The 20109-nt window shown below is 30.2% G+C and overlaps 3 protein-coding genes across 3 annotated transcripts; 2 read left to right on the top strand and 1 right to left on the bottom strand.

The window, feature by feature from the left end:
* The first annotated feature begins 711 nt into the window (after window positions 1–711).
* Window positions 712–3373, top strand: LOC138937794 (zinc finger protein 512B). The gene is made up of 4 exons (XM_070304410.1): window positions 712–794; window positions 1523–1738; window positions 1920–2129; window positions 3123–3373. The coding sequence occupies exons 1-4, from the start codon at window positions 783–785 to the stop codon at window positions 3234–3236; spliced, it is 552 nt and encodes a 183-aa protein (XP_070160511.1). The 5' UTR covers window positions 712–782; the 3' UTR covers window positions 3237–3373.
* Window positions 3374–11938: 8565 nt separating this feature from the next.
* LOC138937828 (tetra-peptide repeat homeobox protein 1) lies at window positions 11939–14133 on the top strand. The gene is made up of 3 exons (XM_070304468.1): window positions 11939–11950; window positions 12555–12827; window positions 13846–14133. Exons 1-3 carry the CDS (start codon window positions 11939–11941, stop codon window positions 14131–14133), a joined length of 573 nt encoding a protein of 190 aa, XP_070160569.1.
* A 2083-nt stretch (window positions 14134–16216) lies between these two features.
* Window positions 16217–18734, bottom strand: LOC138937895 (uncharacterized). Its single transcript, XM_070304559.1, has 4 exons — window positions 18684–18734; window positions 17633–17815; window positions 16980–17111; window positions 16217–16567 (listed from the first exon to the last, which is right to left on the bottom strand). Exons 1-4 carry the CDS (start codon window positions 18696–18698, stop codon window positions 16271–16273), a joined length of 627 nt encoding a protein of 208 aa, XP_070160660.1. The 5' UTR covers window positions 18699–18734; the 3' UTR covers window positions 16217–16270.
* Between the last annotated feature and the right edge of the window lie 1375 nt (window positions 18735–20109).

Below are 20109 nucleotides of genomic sequence, written 5' to 3' on the forward strand. Positions count from 1 at the left end.
TAACTTATTAGTTTTATCTATTTAATTATTCAATTATTTATTTTTTTTAATGTGTGTGCTTAATTTGCCATAAACCATTTTATCTTTGATTTTTAATTTAATTAAATTAAATTGCTCAGTTTCTTTAATTAAATTGAATTAAATTTTAAAACATACCTCCATATTTTTATTAAGAACAAATCGATCCTCTCTCCGAAGAATTGCAAAGAATATCTAACATAGTTTCGGCATATCTTATATATTCAAAAACATCACAACACAATTTTATAAACGGCAATCTGAGCAATTTGATCAACTTTTATTTCATATTTCTTCATTTTTATAAGAGACCGATGAAACAGACTATACGTGATGTCGTAGTCGAAACGGGCAGATCTCTCGTCAAATGGAAAAATGATCTCGTTAAGACTGCTGCATCGAATCGCACTCACATACGCATGCATATATCTGCATAAAGTCGCTAAGCGTGCGCTCCATTTACTTACTAGCGAGTCTCGCACGTTTAACATGTTATACAACCATTGCACATTATGTGTTATAATATATAGATATATATGTGTGTGTGTGTGTGTGTGTACCAGCGTGATATATCGTAAGCAAATAGCGTTAGATTCTAGGTAGGTGTGGCGATAGGCCAACCGTTGGCTTCCTTTGCCATTGGCGGGGTGGAGGGTGTGCGAAATGAAAGTCCATTCCCTATATAAAGGGTGGTTTTCCAGTACAACGACAGAAAACGATCTATTTTATTCACGCGCGAGTATCATTCACGCCAAAGTATCAACATGAAGGCTCTGGTACGTGCACATCTTCGATCAAAGTTGAAAATAGTCTTGTGACGCGAGAGAATCCGATGACACCGCTGAGATCCATTCGATGATTTTGTCGAGAGACGTATCTCTTTTGCGAATGTAATATTTAACGAAATTGTTTGGCTCGAAGTTTAGAGGTTAGGTCGTCGCATCGATCTAATTTTCCTATGTTTCCCGTGTTTTTTCTCACGGTGTTTCTTCGCCAAAACTTAACATTTGTGAATCCGATGCAAAGATCCTTCGACTTCTAAAAACGATCAATTCATTTACAATAATAAATGATAATCATCGATTTGAATATTCGTTTATTAATATTGATTTATAGACTTTGATCGATCCTGTTCGAAAATTGATTAAGATAAATTATCATCTTAAACATATCGCGCATTACAGTTTGCAATTTTGTCCTTGCGCCTTTTATTTAATATATCGAATAACTTCCCAGTTTGTTTATTAATTTTAATTGTTTCTTTTCGATTTTCGCGATGAAAATCGGATTAGACAAAAGTTTTAACGATGATCATCTTTATCTTGGAAGATACATTTGTTCGTAAATTTTGACTCAAATTTTTTATCGACGTATTGTTTTTGTCTTTAAACAATTAATATTCGCGTTCAATATTATCGCTTTTTAAAGAATTTTTGATCGATCGATTCGCAACACATTGATTTTCTTTATTCTCAATCAATATATCTTTTTTGGTGTTGCGCAGATCTGCCTGATGCTGATCTCCGCGGCATTTGCCGGTGAAGAAAAGACAATAAGCAAGCGTGGCCTGACTCTGGGTGGATGGGAATATGGCGGTGGCCTGGCTCTTGGTGGATATGAGGAATATGGCAAGAGTTACACCGTCGTCAAGGAGAAGGCTGTCCCTGTCGCGGTTCCGCACCCAGTTCCCGTTTTAGTTGACCGTCCTGTCCCCGTTAAGGTGAGAAATAATTACTTTAACTTTTCGCGACAATAATCACAGTTGTGTGTGTGTGTGTGATTAGTAATTTTAAACATTAAATTAAACATTTTAATAAAGAGCTAGAGAAATCAAACGAGTGTTATATAATTAATTTTAAAAAAATGTACATTCGTGTCTGAACCTTTGTTATTTCTTTCAGGTTCCAGTCGCCGTTCCAGCGCCCTACCCAGTTGTTAAAACGCAAACAATCACAATTCCCGTAGAGAAGCTAGTTCCAGTCCCCGTTCCTGTCAAGGTACTCTATCCAGTTATTCAAACGAAAACTATCCAAGTTCCCGTAGAAAAACCATATCCAGTCACGGTTCCTGTCAAGGTGCCGGTGCCAGTGCCCGCCCCATACCCCGTTAAGGTAAGCTGAAATAAATTCTACTTTAAGAATAATCTATTTATTTGTAGATAATTTATATTTCTATATATAATGGTTGTTGGAAGATAAAATAATTACAGACAAAAAATTTTACGAAAGATAAAAGCCAAATTTACTCGGATTTGATAGAATCGATTTTAAAATTTATAATACGATTCCTACAAAGAAATATTATCTTTCGAGTTTTAATATAATTTTTGATAATCTATTTCATTATGTTAATGTATCGCGTTTTATTATAATCCGTCAGCTTCCGAATGCAACATGTAGAAATTGATCTCGAGACAGTAATTATACAACAGCCTTGTTGCGACCTCTCGGTTCCTAATTTAACTAATTGACTGACTGTGTTCATTGATTGGTATCCGGGTTTGGCATGCCGTGATAAGGATCATAGATTTCGTCGTTTACACAAGTGTTACACCTGTACGATTAGATAAACACACTTAAGAGAGATATGTAATCGGTCGCAGGACAAATGTATTATTTTAGAATCGCCGTTTTAATTAAATTACAAAAAAAAATTATGTTTTAAATCGCGTTGCATGACAATAATAATCGCTGCAATTATAACGATCTTATAAATCTATTGTGATCGTAATTATTCTATTATTATGTAAGAAGGCTAAATCGCTCTCCGTTTATAAGCTGTATATGAATAATAAGTTTATAATTTTGGAAAGTATTATATACATTACTTATATTATTTTTTGTATTTTTTATATTATTTATATTAATTATAACTATATATTATTTATATTATATATAACTTCCAATATCATATTTTTCTACTTAATTTTATAAATTTAATATTTTAAATGTTTCAAAGAGGTACAATGAACATAAATAATAATTTCATTAAATTCTAAAAAAGTATAGTTATTAAATTAGGATATAATTATTTCGCATTTCTTAATTATCAATTAATACATATTAATTAACGATTAATTAATCTCTCGTTATTTTGTTTTTCAGGTTGCAGTATCCCACCCAGTCCCAGTTCCAGTCCCACACCCAGTTCCGGTTCCAGTCCCGCAGCCGGTCCTTGTCAAAGAAACGGTTCCCGTTTACGTTAAGGGCCACTATTAGATGAATTTTTTCTCCAAAAGAAATCACATACACGCCACCCGGCTCCATTTCGCGATCTCCTCTTCCCAGCAGCGCAAAATCCATCATAACGAGCGTCCAAATACAAAAGACGTTTTTTCTGTCGTGTAATACCTTGAATTTACGGAATAAATTTTGTAAATGTTTTCATAAAAAAACTCGACTTTTTCGTTTTTCCCCGCGCCCTTTATTCATTTTTTATTTAAAAAATGCAAATACTGAAATATAAAACTTATATTTTATATATATCTGAAATATAAAATTTAATATATAATCATATATTGTATTAAAATATTAAATCTTTTTAAATATTTTTTTAAATTGTAACAGAAAAATATTTAAGACTATAAAATTTAAAGAAAAACTTTTTAATAGAAAAATTAGTAAAAAATATAGAGAATTTTTAAATTTTGTCATTAAATTAATAGAGATATATTATTATTTTATCTTTTTTTTTTATTAGATTCATGAGTAACATTTTATTAATTTCCTATTTTTTTATAGAGATATTAAATAATACATTATATTATTCTATAGCAATTTTCTATTTATATTTAATTTTGCATATATACAATATTATTATAGCAAAAAAGATTAAGCGTTTAATTTCTCTTTTTTAAGGAATCTAGGCTTATATTATTTTTCTAGGACATTCTATTGCGTTTTCAGCATAACGCAATAAGTTTGTGGATACACGAAATTAATTAGAGCCAAGGCAAACCTCGGATTGCGCAAATTGCAGAATAGATTCAATACAGAAGATTATCTGGTATCCGTAATTTTTACTATATAAATGTATGTAATATATACAGATTTTTATTTTACATATACATATATATATATATATATATGTATATAAGCTTGACAGAAAACTATGTTATTCGTAAAAACTATTGATCTTTGTTTTGCAATTTTATCGAACAAAATTTCAGTAACCGATACAAACTTAAATCGGCGAATTGACCTCAACTATAGGATCATCAAGATTTTATTACAGATTCTTTTTTTGGAAAAGCTCATACTTATATTTGTTTTGCCGGTATACTTGGAGTTGTTCGGAGATAACAAGCCAAACATTATTTTTTATATCTTTTCTTTTTATAAATTTATCGATTATAGTGCGTGTACGTGAAGATAAGGTCCGATATATTCACGCGCAATATAAAATCAAATATTTATACGTGTTCTTATCGCGCTTGGAAAATATCAAAATGTTTGTTACATTTACACGGGATTAATCCGGCATGCTAGACGCTTTTGTGTAATTAGAATTTAATTATCCGATCTCTGCTCCAATCTGATATCATCTCAAATCGCTTTTGCTACTGACTTGTCATTTCGCAACAAGACTTCGCTTTTCGTTTTGCGCTCGCCTAAATATATTGCCGCCTTTCACGCTCTCTCGATCTATTTATACATGAGAAACGTGAGAAACAACATTAGTGTCATGAAATAAGGAAGAGGCATATTACGACAGAGCTTGTTTGTAAAATTGCTACATAAAATTTTGGCAATATGTGCTCCTTCATTTGATATATGCGGTTTACCTTGATTAGAAATCGAACGGAATGTGAATGGCAAATTTAGGAAATTAATCAATGCTCCAAGAAATTTTTTTTTTTGAGTTGATAAATGATCAGTTTCAAATATATCAGCCTTAGATATCGCAATCAGGAAAAAAAAAAAAAATAATAATAAATCAGGTCTTACTCTTCCTTTGAAAGTATTTTCATAAATTGTTTATTTATTAAAAACAATTTTATCTTTTAATTTCGCTCTGATTTTAATTTCTTTGTAACTTTTTTTAAATTTTCAATCTAATCCTATCTTTAAAAAATTTATATTATTTTGTTTAATTTATTTTATTTTATTTTTATTTTATTCTTATATGTACCATATATATACACAATATAATTTCTATAATATATTTTATTTCTGAAATATGTAAAGAAAATTTTTAAGTGGGATATATATTTCTTTCATATGCATAGATTTTAGATAAAAATATTTTTCTAATCTTTATTGTTTCAACGTTATATATATATTAAATAAAATTTATGTAAAAATATGGTCATAAAATTTTCAAGTGTGAAATGGAGAAAGATCAAGTAGCAAAAAACAACATTTTTGCATTCATATACAACAATTATTATCTGTCACCTGTCACTGATAGATTTTACTGATTTATTTCGTTACTAAAAGCGCGAATGTAATTATTGCCGAAGTTGATTGAGCAAACATCTCGTTCCAATGAGAAGAAAGTTTCAGTCATATCTTTTCGAACACTACATTATATTACATAATACAGAAATTGAAATTGTGCTGAAATTTTGAAAGCTATCGAATTTTCAAGGATTTTAATTTATAAACAGTTTATAATTTACACTAAATTTTCTAATTTTACACAAGATATATATATTAGGTTCCTCGAATATATCCTGTTATGAAAAATCCGTTGATTTTGCTGATAAATTCGCATTAATTTCAAAAAGCAAGAATATGATATTAGAGTTTTATCGAAATGCATAATTAAAATAATCTAGTATCCAATTATTTTCTAAGGATTTGATGATTCTTAATATTTCTTCGTCAGAAATCAAAAAAGTCAGAAATCAAATAAGATATAAATGCGCAATTGAGAATAATTGCAAAGGAATGTGAATAAAAACGTTCGTGAATGCAAATACAATTATATATAAAACAAAATTCCTCACATTACACACATATTTCTGTAAATTAATAATAATATCATATTGTTTTTATTTTCTAAAATAACTCGTAAAATTATATGTATATGTATAATCTTTTAAATTATTTATTAGTGTTATTTTAATATATAATTTAATTTTACTATAATTTAATTATCTATAATTTAATAACTTGCAAAAATATGCGTGTCAAGGAAATATATTGTATATTACGTAATGTAAGGTTACAATGTCTATGAAACAATCTGTAATTGCAATAGTTAAGCACAATGGTGCGAATGATCCAAAAGAAGACAAAGGCGACTTTTCTCGGGATATGTTTCTTATTATTTGATCTCGAGGACACGAGTTGACTTTCTTTCTTAAATGGCGCGAAAACGTGCCGCCTACATAATGACTTCTCGATTACATCAATTTACATAACAATAACGAGACACCCGATTCTCGACGTGTCGTATTTAGTAATTAATAAATTATATAGTTTGATAACTTTGTAGCCTACAAGGATGCTGTTTTCAAAAATTAGTGGCTAATATAATTATCATATTCGCGTGCGATATTTCTCTGTTATTTATATATTATATTAGATTATAAGATTAATTTGGTTATATAATTTTTATAAATATTAAATAAATATATTATAAAAGTATACACATATACAGAGAATATTATACAAAATATTAATTTTTTTGTCTTATTGTTAGACAGAAATCATATTTTTAATAATTTCTTATCTTTCCTTTTTGCATTCTATTCCGCATAAACAATTATTAAATAAATTTAATAAATTGTTGATATATTTTAATAATTAATTCTAAATAATTAGTAAAAAAACTGCGTGTGGAAGAGAGAATGCAAAAACAAAGTAGGAATTTCGACAAAGGTTTAACTTGGGCCTTATCGATGCGAAGAAAGCGGCGCTTGTATAATACAGATCGTGTGCACACGATGCAGAATGCCTGCACACGTACATGTACATCGAGGTGACGCGAAGAACGTGCGTAACCGGTGCGAAACGCACGAAACGTGGAATTTTCGGCGATTTCGCTGGGGCCGACCAATTGGGCCTGGCACCCGCGATTACGCAATCGTTATGAGCGAATACTCATTTCGCGCTCGTAACAAATGATAGGACGACAAAACAGTTTCCGGTGTGGAAATCGAATAAGGTTGCCAATTTATGCAATTTACCAACACTTGCATTTCACTCCCACCCGGAAATTACTGGTTTGAAGGTATTAACTGAACCAGTAATCAGATTCATTTTTCGATAATGTCACCTTTCAACTCTCCTAATTTCTAAGATGAATTTTTTAAATTCTACAATTTATCTAATTTCCAATTCTAATTTATTTAATCTTTTTTAATTTTTTGATTTCTTTAATATATGTACATATGTATATGTAACATTTGATTTTTACATCTTAGGGGAATACACTTTATATTCCCTTATTTAAAAAAAAAAATTTAAAGAAAAGATAAAATAAATAAAGAACGTACACAATTTATTAATTTAATTAAAATATATTAGCATTGTATAACTAGCACTGCAACAATAGAAATCGAATTAATAAAATACCCTAATTCGTTACCAGGTTACCTTCATCTTCCATAATATCTTTTCGACAAATAATACTGCAAAATTTATGATGAACGAGCGGCTAGCGGCGAAGCATAAATCTTCGCAAGAAAGTGCCATCTACGAAATTTATATCATGCATCTCGATCATTCTTTTTCTCGATGGGCGAGAACCACTTATTTCATCTATGCAAAAAACGAACCGTTGGCGCCGGCCTCGATAAATGTCACATGCAAATTTGGATCATCCGTAGCATCAACATTATTCGAGAATTATCAGACGGCCTCTTTTTCGTCGCGAAGGCAAAAATCCGGGTTCAAAATACCCCTTATTATCTATCTTTAATTGAAACTTTTACTTTTCCGTAATGATTCAACGCGTAAAATCTTTCCCGACATTTTAATAATTGCCTAAAATCTTGAAAAAGTAACAAATTAAATTTAAGTATATAGATATTATATTTTTCGTATATATTATTATATTTTGTTATTTTTTATATATTTAACGTAATAATTTTCTCAATATATCTCTCTTCCGTTTAATTATTTCATTATATATAATATTTTATTTCAAATTTAAATATATATATATATATATATATAAAATTTATATATGTTAATATTTATTATTGATTAATTTAAATATTTGAAACTTATTAATATTTTCTTTTATATATATATATATATATATATATTGTTGATATCTTAATAATACAATTTAAAAAAAGTTGATTCTAAATAGAGTTTCTAAAAAAAGAAATTGTTCTCTTGAAATTAATATCAGGTCAAATCCGAAATGACCGCAAATAAAATATAATAACAAGACAATTTAAATTGCATTCAATATATCTTCCAATAGAAAGAGACTTTTAAAATTAAACTTGACGATTTTAGGGAACACTTTATATAAAATATAACGATAACAAGACATAAAATTGTATATACTCATCAATCTTAATTCGCGAATTCCCGATATAATTTATGAGTTTGTTTGCGAGAGCGCACTAATCACCTGCATTTTAGTAGTAAGCCGCAATATATTAATTAAATCTATCTTAAATGAGCAGACTACTGTAAACGCCTTTCGATCGATTATTGATGTTCACCAATCGATGGAAAGACCACGAATTTATATTCAAAAGTTCGCATCGCGCGACGAAAATTATGAAGGAATGTCGATTTAGTTACATTCCCTGATTGATATGTCGTCGATTAAATATACTGACTTGTGAAAATCTTGTTATATATCGTATATAACAAGCATAAGATTAATATAATATCTATTTAGTTAATTGACAATAAAATTCAATTTTTTTGCACAATAAAGATATTTTGTAAAAAAGAAAAAAAATTTTGTTACTATTTGCCTTGAAAAATTTTTTACTGGTATAGTTCTTTTTGGAAAACTTTTTACTAGTATAGTTCTTTTTATGTATTATTCAAATTTTTCACTTTTCTTATGCCTTTATCTATAGATTTTTCGAACAATTCATACAGAATTATGTTTTATTTAGCGAATATTTAATATTTAATAATATTAAAAGTAGTTTGCCTTCGAGAACCAAAACTCAGCATCTACCCACACGTAAGATTAATCACGAAATAAAAAGATTATTTCATTACTTATATTTAAAATTCGTTGTGATGTAGTTTATCGGAAATCTCTAGATTATTTCAACTCGTCGCTCCCACGACATATGTATATGAATAAATAATCTGCATAAATACCTACCCACGTTATTATTAGCTGAAAAGAATCCTTCTTATGAATTTTTCTTTCTTTGTCAAATCGATAAATTATCTTTGTCAAATCAATAAAAAATCCTAGCTAATTAGTATAAATGTAGACGGTAAGAACGAGATTATGAGCAATGTAACATATAATGTTTTTATTTTAGCTTCATCTTATTGGTCCCACGATCGTTAAAAAGTCTAAATACATTTTAACGGTGTGACCTTGCATGCCGTGATTTTGACGTCATCCGGGAATTCACGAATTAGTTTATTGTGACAGTTTTTGATCCCTATCGATATTTCTGTTTTCCGATATACATAAGGTAAGATAATAAGTGTTCTAATGACGTAATAATTTTAAACGCAAGTAGCATTGTTCGTCTATGAAAGCGTTCAGAAATATGTAACTAACGATGCCTTGTCACATTCTCCGTGTATTTTCTGGAACTGACCAGACAGGTGGGACCAATTAATGAGCGGAGAAAATACGCAAAGCTGGCCAAAAGTCGAACCACTTTCAGTAATAGCATGATTTAACTTGGAAAGAGGAATATTGGCCTGTCTCCCATAAGATTCATAACTTTCATAAGCATATTTCAAAAAGATACAAAAGAAAGGAAATAGACGGTAAAGGTCGTCCAATTTTACGACAAGAAATAGAATCACGATTTACAAAATAGATGTAGAATAAATTTTAGAATTTTTTGCCGCGAATCCAAAAATTATTTCACGACCGTGCATTTATATCGATTTCGAGAGATTCATATAAATACTTGAAAATTATACAATAAAATATTTTATATTGGGAATTTTTTTTTAATAGAGAGAGAGAGAGAGAGAGAGAGAGAGTTGTCACTTTCGACCAAAATTATAAAAAAAGTGTTTTTAATCATAAAACATGGTAAAAGATGAACTTTTCTTTATATTATCTTTTGTATATTTTTTCTGTGTATTTTAGATTTTATAATTTTTATAATTTTTTATATATTGTAGATTCTATATTTTCCATATAAAATATTTATTTTATTCCACGTACCATCTTACAAAAGAGAAATTTGTATATATTTTTATAATTTTACACACATTATAATCTTATATTATAATTCTATTTTAAACAATTTCTCTTTATATATTTATTTATCAAGCACGAAAAAAAAATCATGGGATCGATTTTTCACGACCTTTTTATTTAAGTGATTTTTCTTCAAAATTTATGGGATTTGATCGAACACCTGTTGTCTTCTTTCGCGGATTTTGAAAGAAAAAGAATGAGACACGGTCTTGTTACGTGGTAATAAATGACGATGATTTATGAGTGCGAGGAATCCAGGCGTAATATTGCATGATGCGTGCAAATTGTTATGTCATTTTTGCCAAATAATTAAGTAATAAGTATTAAGAATCTCTCAAGAGATGCACATAATCTTTTGTGTCTTTTACTTTCAATACACGTATTGATAATTAAACATTGATAGTTTTCAAACAAATAATTTTTATATGTATCTAAGAGTGCTAGTAAGAGAAACAAATTTTAATCAAATTTTATTTTATTAACAATAAAATAATGCAACTTATAAATCGTAAAGGTTATAGAAATCATTAGAGCAAAGAAATATTTTAATATAAAATAAATAAAAAAAATATTATAATACTATTATACACTAGTGTATATTTTTTTTAAACTTTTTTATATACAAAAAACCGATTTAATTCATACGATTTACAACATAATTTCACTTGCGAGCTTTATTGCCAATGAATGGTCACGCACAAACGAACTAAATTTATTATTTATTTCATATTCGCAGATTTTCAATTATAAGGTCGGGTAAACACGGAATTGCACAATTTCAGATGATTGAGAGACTCGATGTATGCGATCGCAATCGTGAAACAAAGATCCACAAAGATTGAATCGGCATTTGGGTTTATGCTGCGTTGTATAAAAGCTATTTTACGCCTTTCACATTCGCAATAAAAATAATATATTTAAAAAGAATTTAATTTTATATTTATTGAAAGTTTATATAAAACATAAGTTTTTATTAATTTGAAAATGAACATATAAAATATTATATTTATATTTATTGTATATATAAAATATAATAATAAATAATTGTAATCTAAATTTCTTAATTAATGATAAAGATTTTCCTATGATCCATGATTATAATTGCGATTTGAGGCATAAAATTAAAAAATATTTCTTTATCAATATAAAAATGAAAAAGAGAAAGAGGGACAGAAATATGAATTTATCAATCTATAATATTTCGTAACTTTAATGCATAAAATTGCAGAGAAAATTTAGTATATTCTATATTTCACAGAGCCTCGGACTTTCGTATGAAAAATTTCCCATAGACCGTGTAAAGAGACTTAAGGAATTTCGACGCGTGCGAGGTGGTGCATTTGCGTAAGACTTGCTTGCGAGCGGCGAGAAGAGTCGCGCGGGCGCGAGTTTTTCGGCGATCCCCTACTCGCGGGGCCCGGTTTCGGTTTCTTTTCACCTAACCGTGTTTCGGCAGCAGGCCCGGTTGCCCACCACCTCGCTCTCTTCTTGCCGTCTCTCCTTGAGGGTTCATCGTATAAAAGCACGGAAATCTTCATCGTAGTCATCAGTCGTAAACACGACGAACTGCGTCCGAAACTCGTACAGCATCATGAACTCCAAGGTATAATCGGAAACGAGAGTTCGTTTGCAAAAATCGCTTTCACGGAGAATATCATTCGAGAATCTATATATAAAGATAGATTTAGAATATTTCAAACGTAATAAAAACAAAATTGACAGTGCGTGAGGGTGAATTGTGTGCTCGTAAAGAAAAGATTGATACGTCGTGACAAGTAGATAAGATTTTGCGTATAAGATTCAAGAGACTTCAACTTATAATATTAAACATAAATTTAATTAATATATTTATAATAAATATTTTTTAATATTTTAGTTTGTTTAATTATTTTATATATATATATATTTTTTTTTCTTTATTTAATATATATTTTTAAGCAATATTGAAAAGTTTGTTTACTTCCTTTTTAATAGATTACATACAAAAATAATGAAATTAGTTAAAAGATTGTTAATCTTTTATTTTTATTATTTTAATCGAATTATTGTAAATAAACTGTAATATATATATATATATTTTATATACAATTTTTCAAAAATTAAATTATAAAGAGAAGAATATATTGGCATATAATTATGCGACTAATAATATAAAATAATATCTTGAGAGACTAACAAAGAAACGCTTAATATTCTGACTTTTACAGTTAGTGGTTCTCTTTGCCCTGGTGGCGCTCGCCTTCGCCGAAGAAACGAAGAAAGCAGAAACGACGAAGAAGGACAAGCGGGGCGTATACGGATCCTTAGGCTACGGTTACGGTCTTGATGGATACAGCTACGGTGGGCTCAACTCGTACTCGTCACTTCCTCTCGGCTTAAGCCCCAGCATCTCGTCCACCATCCTGACGAAGGAGGTCGCCGTACCTGTGGCCCAACCGGTCGCCGTGCCCATCGAGAAGCACGTCCCAGTCCCTGTTAAGGTACCGATTCTCGTTAGAGTATTTATGTTGTTAGATTACACGTGTAAAACGTGTGAAAACTCGTCAGCGACATACACTTGAGACGACTTTACTTCTTGTTTTGAAAAAAAAGTAACATTTCTGAGAGTTGATTTATTGGAAAGCGTTAGAAGAAAGCGAAGCAATTAAGAAATGACTCTCGTTGGAGAAGTAATAATTTCCACATCGATTTTTCAATAAAAAAGTCGACAATTAAAGAGACAATGATGTACCCTGGAATTAAATAATGATTTTCTCGCAATTAAAAATGTATAGATTCAATCTTTTAAATTTTATATTATACAAATAGATTGTTTTTAATTCATTATTGGTCTATTTTCTTTAATATTGTTGCATCGGAAAAGGCATGTTGTGTAATTTTATCAAGTACTACATGTTTTATGAATTTTTATCACGATAACTATCTCTGGAGAAATTTCTTCTTAATAAAAGTGCATACGGTTAGTTTCTAAAGTGACACATGGGATCTGCATAAACTCTGTGGTAATTGAGAAAGACTTTCGAAATATATGTATGTCTATGACTACAGCTAAATAAAGTTAGCAGTCGTATAAAGAGAAATATTTTATAACAAGTAGAGCGTGATCAACGAAGCGAGGTCTTCGTTGTATATGCGTGGAACGATGTCTCGTATTATTATCTAATAGTAGTAATCGCCTTGATCCAGATATCACCCAGGATATCTACAAACAAAGTTGAATCTATAACTGCGTTTAATGAAAAATTCATAATTCATAAATAATTTATTTTTCCTATCTAATAAAACGAGAATGAATGAGTAACGAAAAACATTATTATTAAATCGCCAATCGCATTAAATTGAGAGAAATTTATTTCTAACATCTATTTGATACGCTAAATAATTAGCCCCTGTAATAAGTAAAATTCTATCTTATTTCCTTATTTATTTGATTTAACATTAGAATTTTTCCGATCATCAATAATGAAAAATACCTAATCGTTGTCTCTCTGTATCTAGGTACCCTACGCAGTACCCGTCGACCGACCGTATCCCGTCCATGTGCCCAAGCCATACCCAGTCGAGGTCACCAAGCACGTCCCCGTCCCGGTAGATCGCCCCGTGCCCGTTCCCTACAGCGTTCCCGTGAAAGTTCCGGTTCCAGCTCCGTACGCCGTCAAGGTGCCGCAACCTTACGCCGTTCCCGTCGTCAAACACGTACCGGTCCCGATCGCTTCGCAGCCGCTCGTCTACACAAAACTGAACCCTGGTCTGGGATATTACGGCGGTTATGCTTCCTCCTGGTAAAACGGCGATCCTCGTGAAGCTTTCCTCTTGGGCGACGCTCTTCGTTCTTTAAACACCCAAAAAGTCACGGATTCTTCAGTAAAGTTGTGAAGTTCGATAACGTCTTCCTCGATGGAAAAATATCTTCAGATATATATATATATATATATATATATATTAATGCACGTTAATACATATCTTTGTTCGTCGAGAAAAACGATACGACATAGTGCAGCTAAAAAGTGAATACACATACCTCTCATTTCGAAAATTAACGGATTATTTCGCGGGATTCTTTTGGGCATTTTTTGTGATAGGCAAAGACAAGAGCGAGTGTGTTACAGAGAGAAAGAAAAGGAAGAGCGTCCTCGGGTTTCCAATTAAAAAAAAAAAACACAAAAAAAAACAAAACGGAAAGACATTTTCGCGAGCGAACGCAATCGAGTGAGATTTCAAAAGATCATCAGTGCGACTATATACTTAGGTATACGTTTCTATCCATAACTTCATTATGCTGAAATAAATCTTTTTTTCTACGAAAAGATCGTGTATTCTTATTCCCCCTTGCTATTCCTTGCAATAACAGCATCTGTTTTCAGTTGAACAAGTTGTGGAAAATATTTGTTATTTTATACACTTTTCGCAAACGCGAATATTTAAAGAAGAGAAAAATTTTTTTATATTTTATTATTACATATTTTTATATAAGTTGATTTATAATATATTTTTAATATAAGAATAATATAAAATAAATATATATAACCTATTTATTTATTTCATTGAATAACGGCATCTGTAACTTTATATAAGACAATCGTCTGTCAAAGGATCAATGCGATAAGTAACTGACAACTCGTTTGATGGACAAATTAGAGAGTAATCTTTGAATGGCTAATTTGCCGCGGATTACGAGAACACGAAACGAGATCAAAATCCGTGTGCACGAAAGGGAAATTTTTAAGGTCGCGTTATATGAGAGGCAGTGTTACATGAACGCGGTGGCGATGGTGAAATGTCCATTAAATGGAGAACGGGGACACATTAAACACGCGATTAATGGAATTTACATGCAGAGCGCATACTGCGCATGAAACGTACACCGTGTACACGTAAATCGTGAGCAATCCCGTTAGGTAACTCCAAGTCTCACAATGCTTTTTTACTTCCATCTGCCCGATAAAAAGTGTTGCAATTGGATATTTATAGCCGTATATAGGATACTTTGCGAATAACAATAGATATAAAAATGAAATATTAAGAACAAAGAACATGGAATAAGACATCATTAATATGTATAAATGTTTTATTAACAAATAAAATACTACATCATTAACAATTTTATATAACATCAAATATCTAAAACATTATATAGCAAAAACAAAAACTTAACATTTTTTTCAGAGAGAGAAGGATCTATTAAAAAGAATCTATATACAAAAATATATAATCTCAATTTAATTCTTAACAGTCAAAGATGTTTTAATTCTGTAATTAGCAACTCTGATAGAAATAATGGCATAAGAAAAGAAAATCATTATTATATTTGTCTTTTCACTATCATTCTTTTTTTCTTTCGTTCTTCTAAAATCAAAATTAAAAGCATTAGAATTCAGAAAATTTAAAATTTTTATCATTGGTCAATAAATTTTACCTAGATATAATTATTATAATGTAATATTTGCCAATTGTGCATGCGTACTTTACTGAAGATAAATCTAAAAATTAAAAATTTTTATGATTAATATCATAATCGGAATTTTAATTAGTATTTTATATATATAAATTTGTACACTTTTAAAAATGAAATTAATTCCATATCAGATTCTTTTTTCTTCTCTTTTAAATAAAGCTTATTAAAATGTCACTCTCATACGTTTCTCCACTATTAGAAAATGCTACGTTCACATCGGATTATTCATTTTGAAAATGGAATAAACTAAGTATTCGAAAGAAATCACATCATCATTTAGTACTCGAGAATTCCTTGTTCTTCTACTTGAACTCTTTTAACACATCTGGCTTAAGTCACTTTTAATGTGATTAGCTCGCAGCATATCATATCCAATGATTTACTTCTTGATGTATGTACTTTTCCTTTCAGCCTTTCAACCAGAGACCCACCCTGCCATAATCGGCCGACCATGTCGCATTTCGAAAGTTAATGATTCGCCGAGTAATCGTGCTGGGAAGGCTGAAAATGGGCTTGATTGCCGTTTTGCTGATCGTCGGCCGTTCCATGATCTTGAATGTTGACGGCATAAGAGTTATAGTTGATCGTCTCATGATCGGCATGATCATTTCCAGCATCAGTTTCAACGGTACCTTCGTCGTGATTTGATTGCGGGATCGTGATTATCTTCGGTACCGAGATGAAGACTGGCTTGGTCAAAGCAACCGGATGCGGCACTGGCACCGGATGTGGTATAGGCACCGGTTTAGATATCAGGAACGGCACCTAAAATTGAGAATTAAGTTTGTTTTTATATTTACAATTTTAGAATAAATCCTTTTTTCTCTCAGCAACTAAAAGAGCATATATAAAGTGCAAACATTACTGTTTATTGAAATTGCAATATCAGAAGGTAGTATAATAATTAGTTAGAAAGTTATAATTAGTAGTTATAATTATAATCACTAATTTTTATCTTGCCTCTTGTCATATGTGGAAAATCACAATTTTCATAACATTAATATAATGAAATAGAAAATTATAAAATAATATTAAAAATATAAGTTCTGCACAGATTTTTATATATCTCAAGAATTTTTCCATATATTGCAATTTTAATAAAATAAAAGTACAAAGGAACCTGACGTGCTTTCAAAAAATCAAATTATTCAGAGATCTTTTCATTAACAATTTATACCTGCTGATGCAGCTCCACCGGAAACGGCTTCTCCACCGGTACCGGCACATGTTGTGGTACTTTCACTATTTGCGGCACCGGAATCGCCACAGGATGTTTCACAGGCACTGGAAACGGGATATGATGGGGCACCTAAAGAACGGAGAAAAATTACAATTACAACCGATCAATATATGCGAGAGATAAATACATTGAGATTAATCAAAGAAATATAGAGTATATATATCGCGATATTTTTTGTGTGCTTTTCAATAAAATAATATAAATTAATGTATATATACTCTTATTATTATTTGGCGTGAATAATTTCAGTACCAAAATATATAAAAATAAATACGCAAATTTGTAAAATTTATTTGAATATTATTATTTTTAAGCATCCGCATTTAAATAAGAGAGAATAAAGTTGTAGGGTTTACTAAATATTTGTATTTATGTTTATTTCCCTTTTCCTACTTTAAAATAGTGCTATTATATCTGATTTTGTGTGTGACATGGTAAGAAAAAACGTTTAATCTTCATATTTAATTGTGTAAAATAACGTAATTAAACTCTTGTTAAAAAAAAAAAAAAAAAACTTGTAAAATGTAAATTATCGTGTCGATAAAAAGTTAATTAGCTTCGAGTTGCCATTTTCTCGAAAAACTGCTCACCTTAACGGGGTACGGCACGGGGACCTTGATAGCTACTGTCTTGGTGACCTTGATAACCTTGGTCGGCACCTCGTGCAGATGTACCGACTGTGAGATGAGCTTGGACTCATCTGGCCCAAGACCATGGCCTTCGTAAAACGAGGGCCTAGCCGTGACCGCCGTCGTCGCCAGCACGAATAAAAACTGCAAAGACGTAAACGTCGTAAGAGCGTAACGAACTTGACAAATAACCAGCAATTTGACACATCTGTGTAAAATCACAGCAATTACTACCAAAAAAAAAAAAACTTTAAGCGATCAATATTTAAATAAATCTTAAACTCTAACCAAAATTCGCGTTAAATTAACGATTATCAATTTTTGTGCATAATTTGAATAAATAATAGCAGCTAGTAATATAATACACAAATAGAGAAATAGAGCAATTCTCTTGTATTTTTTTTAAAAGTATTATTATTTTTTATTTAAATAAATATATATATAGCAAATAAAAAAAGAGAGAAAGAAAAAGAAATTAGATTAATAATATATTATTTTCTCAAATTTGGATTAGTTTTGTTTTTCTCAATTTTTAATACATAATTTACAAAATGTAATAAAATAATGATATATTTAATATTTAAAATTGATTAATTTTTTATTATATTTTATGATGATTATATTTTTTTCTCTCCAAATAATTAAATCTAAAAACAAAATTTTCTAAATAATTGCTTTAATCATTTGTTTCCAAATCCCAGAAATTTTATCTTAAGATCTAATTTATAGAAATTAATGACAGTTTATCTCAAGATAAATTTCACAATTAATATTTCATGATCGTCTACGTTCCTATTTTTTAACACCGTTATAAATCCAAGCAATATCCGATAGAGAATTCTCGAAATAATATCGTTCGCTTCGTGTAATCTCAAGTTCCGAAAGACTTTGATAACACTGTCAAGCACGTTTGTCACAAAGTCGCTGATTAGTCCCGAAAGAAATTGCGGCGTTGTGGTCTTGAAATCTTTCCGGTAATCTTGAAATTTCCAACTGCGATGGAGAAACTTACAGCTTGTAATGTCATCTCGTGGTTCTGGATGATGTTTCAAAATTGATCGAGTCGCACTGACTATTATAGAACCGTCTATACGGTGGCTTATATACGAGGACCTTCACCGTGAGTTGGTTCACCGCGAAGAAAGCACTCGCTCGCTCTCTTCTCGACCGACCGATCTCTTTCGCCCTCAATCTCGTCTCTAATCTCTATCTTCTTTGCTTTTTGCGAGAGAACTTCGTTTAGTGCTCTCGCACGACTAAGCGGGTTCAATGGCTCAAGAAGCCTGATAGACATAATAGAAAGAAAAAGCATTGGTAGAAAGACTCGATATGTGTCTTTCTCTCTTTTCAATGCAACCTGGAGATTGATCATAGACATATATCTTATATGTTATCATATATTGACATATATCCATAGACATATGATATATATCTTTATATGTTTATGAGATTGATAGACACGCAATCACGAAGAAAAGCATATTTTGGCAAAAAAGTCGATGGTATATGTGGTATATCTATTCTTATAAAAACAAATGAATTAAAGATACTTGTATTCCTAATTTATAAATAATAATTTTGTTCATATTATGTATTAATTACAATATATTATATTATAAATTAAATATAAATATAAATTAAAATTAGATAAAAATTCTTATTATATTATAAGAAAATATAATTTAGAATTAACATATTACCTATATATTTTATATAATTAGAATCTTCTAATATATATTTTTTTATATATTAAAATATGTTATTGTTATAAAAACATAGAAATTTACAGCTCATTATTAAGTTACAAATGCATAATGAATGATCGCGGAATTCCTTGTTAGATAAATCTAGAATATTAGGAAAGGCAAGGAAACACTAGCACAGGAAGTAATGATTTTGACACATAACGTCTCAATTTTCATAAATAATATGCGGAAAACATACGACCGAAAAACAAAATGTGTGTGATGTGAACGAGAGTGAAAGGGCTATCGTCGAAAGGCTGCAATGGCAATTTATAAAGTAAGAGAGCCTGCAATCTGCTTAATCGTTTTATTCCAGTTCAACATTCACTATAGGTGCGTAAGAATGCATTTGTTCCGCAAGAAAACGCACAAGTTCATTATCAATCAATCGTGACGACAATATTCGCATCCACTTTTATATCGATAGATATTCTTGAAAAAAAAAAAACGAGTTACTTTAAAATAGCTTCCGGTAATTTTTTTATATAGAATTTGCTTTCTTAATTTATTTAATATGTATATTTCCCCAATGCCTTCTAATCGTATCTATTTTATTATATAATTTAATCGTCTTTTTCTTCTTCACTTTCTTCTCTCTTTTCACAATGCATGTTTTGAAAGAATAAAAGAAAAAAAAATTTTATATTATGTTTGAAAAGCTATCTAGAAAAATATGTTTCTCAAAAATATGAA

Source organism: Polyergus mexicanus, unplaced genomic scaffold (genome assembly GCF_030449975.1).
Source record: "Polyergus mexicanus isolate NDT 795.1 unplaced genomic scaffold, iyPolMexi1.0 SCAF_11, whole genome shotgun sequence".
In the NCBI taxonomy this organism is placed as follows: Eukaryota; Metazoa; Arthropoda; class Insecta; order Hymenoptera; family Formicidae; genus Polyergus; species Polyergus mexicanus.

Bases quoted from the DNA above. Each gene is read 5' to 3' on its own strand.
- LOC138937794 (XM_070304410.1), top strand. The intron at 1,739-1,919 runs GTGAGAAATAAT...TATTTCTTTCAG, and splicing joins ACCGTCCTGTCCCCGTTAAG to GTTCCAGTCGCCGTTCCAGC. The intron at 2,130-3,122 runs GTAAGCTGAAAT...TTTGTTTTTCAG, and splicing joins CCGCCCCATACCCCGTTAAG to GTTGCAGTATCCCACCCAGT.
- LOC138937828 (XM_070304468.1), top strand. The intron at 12,828-13,845 runs GTACCGATTCTC...CTCTGTATCTAG, and splicing joins ACGTCCCAGTCCCTGTTAAG to GTACCCTACGCAGTACCCGT.
- LOC138937895 (XM_070304559.1), bottom strand. The intron at 17,112-17,632 runs GTGAGCAGTTTT...TCCGTTCTTTAG, and splicing joins CCGTGCCGTACCCCGTTAAG to GTGCCCCATCATATCCCGTT. The intron at 16,568-16,979 runs GTATAAATTGTT...TCTCAATTTTAG, and splicing joins CGGTGGAGCTGCATCAGCAG to GTGCCGTTCCTGATATCTAA.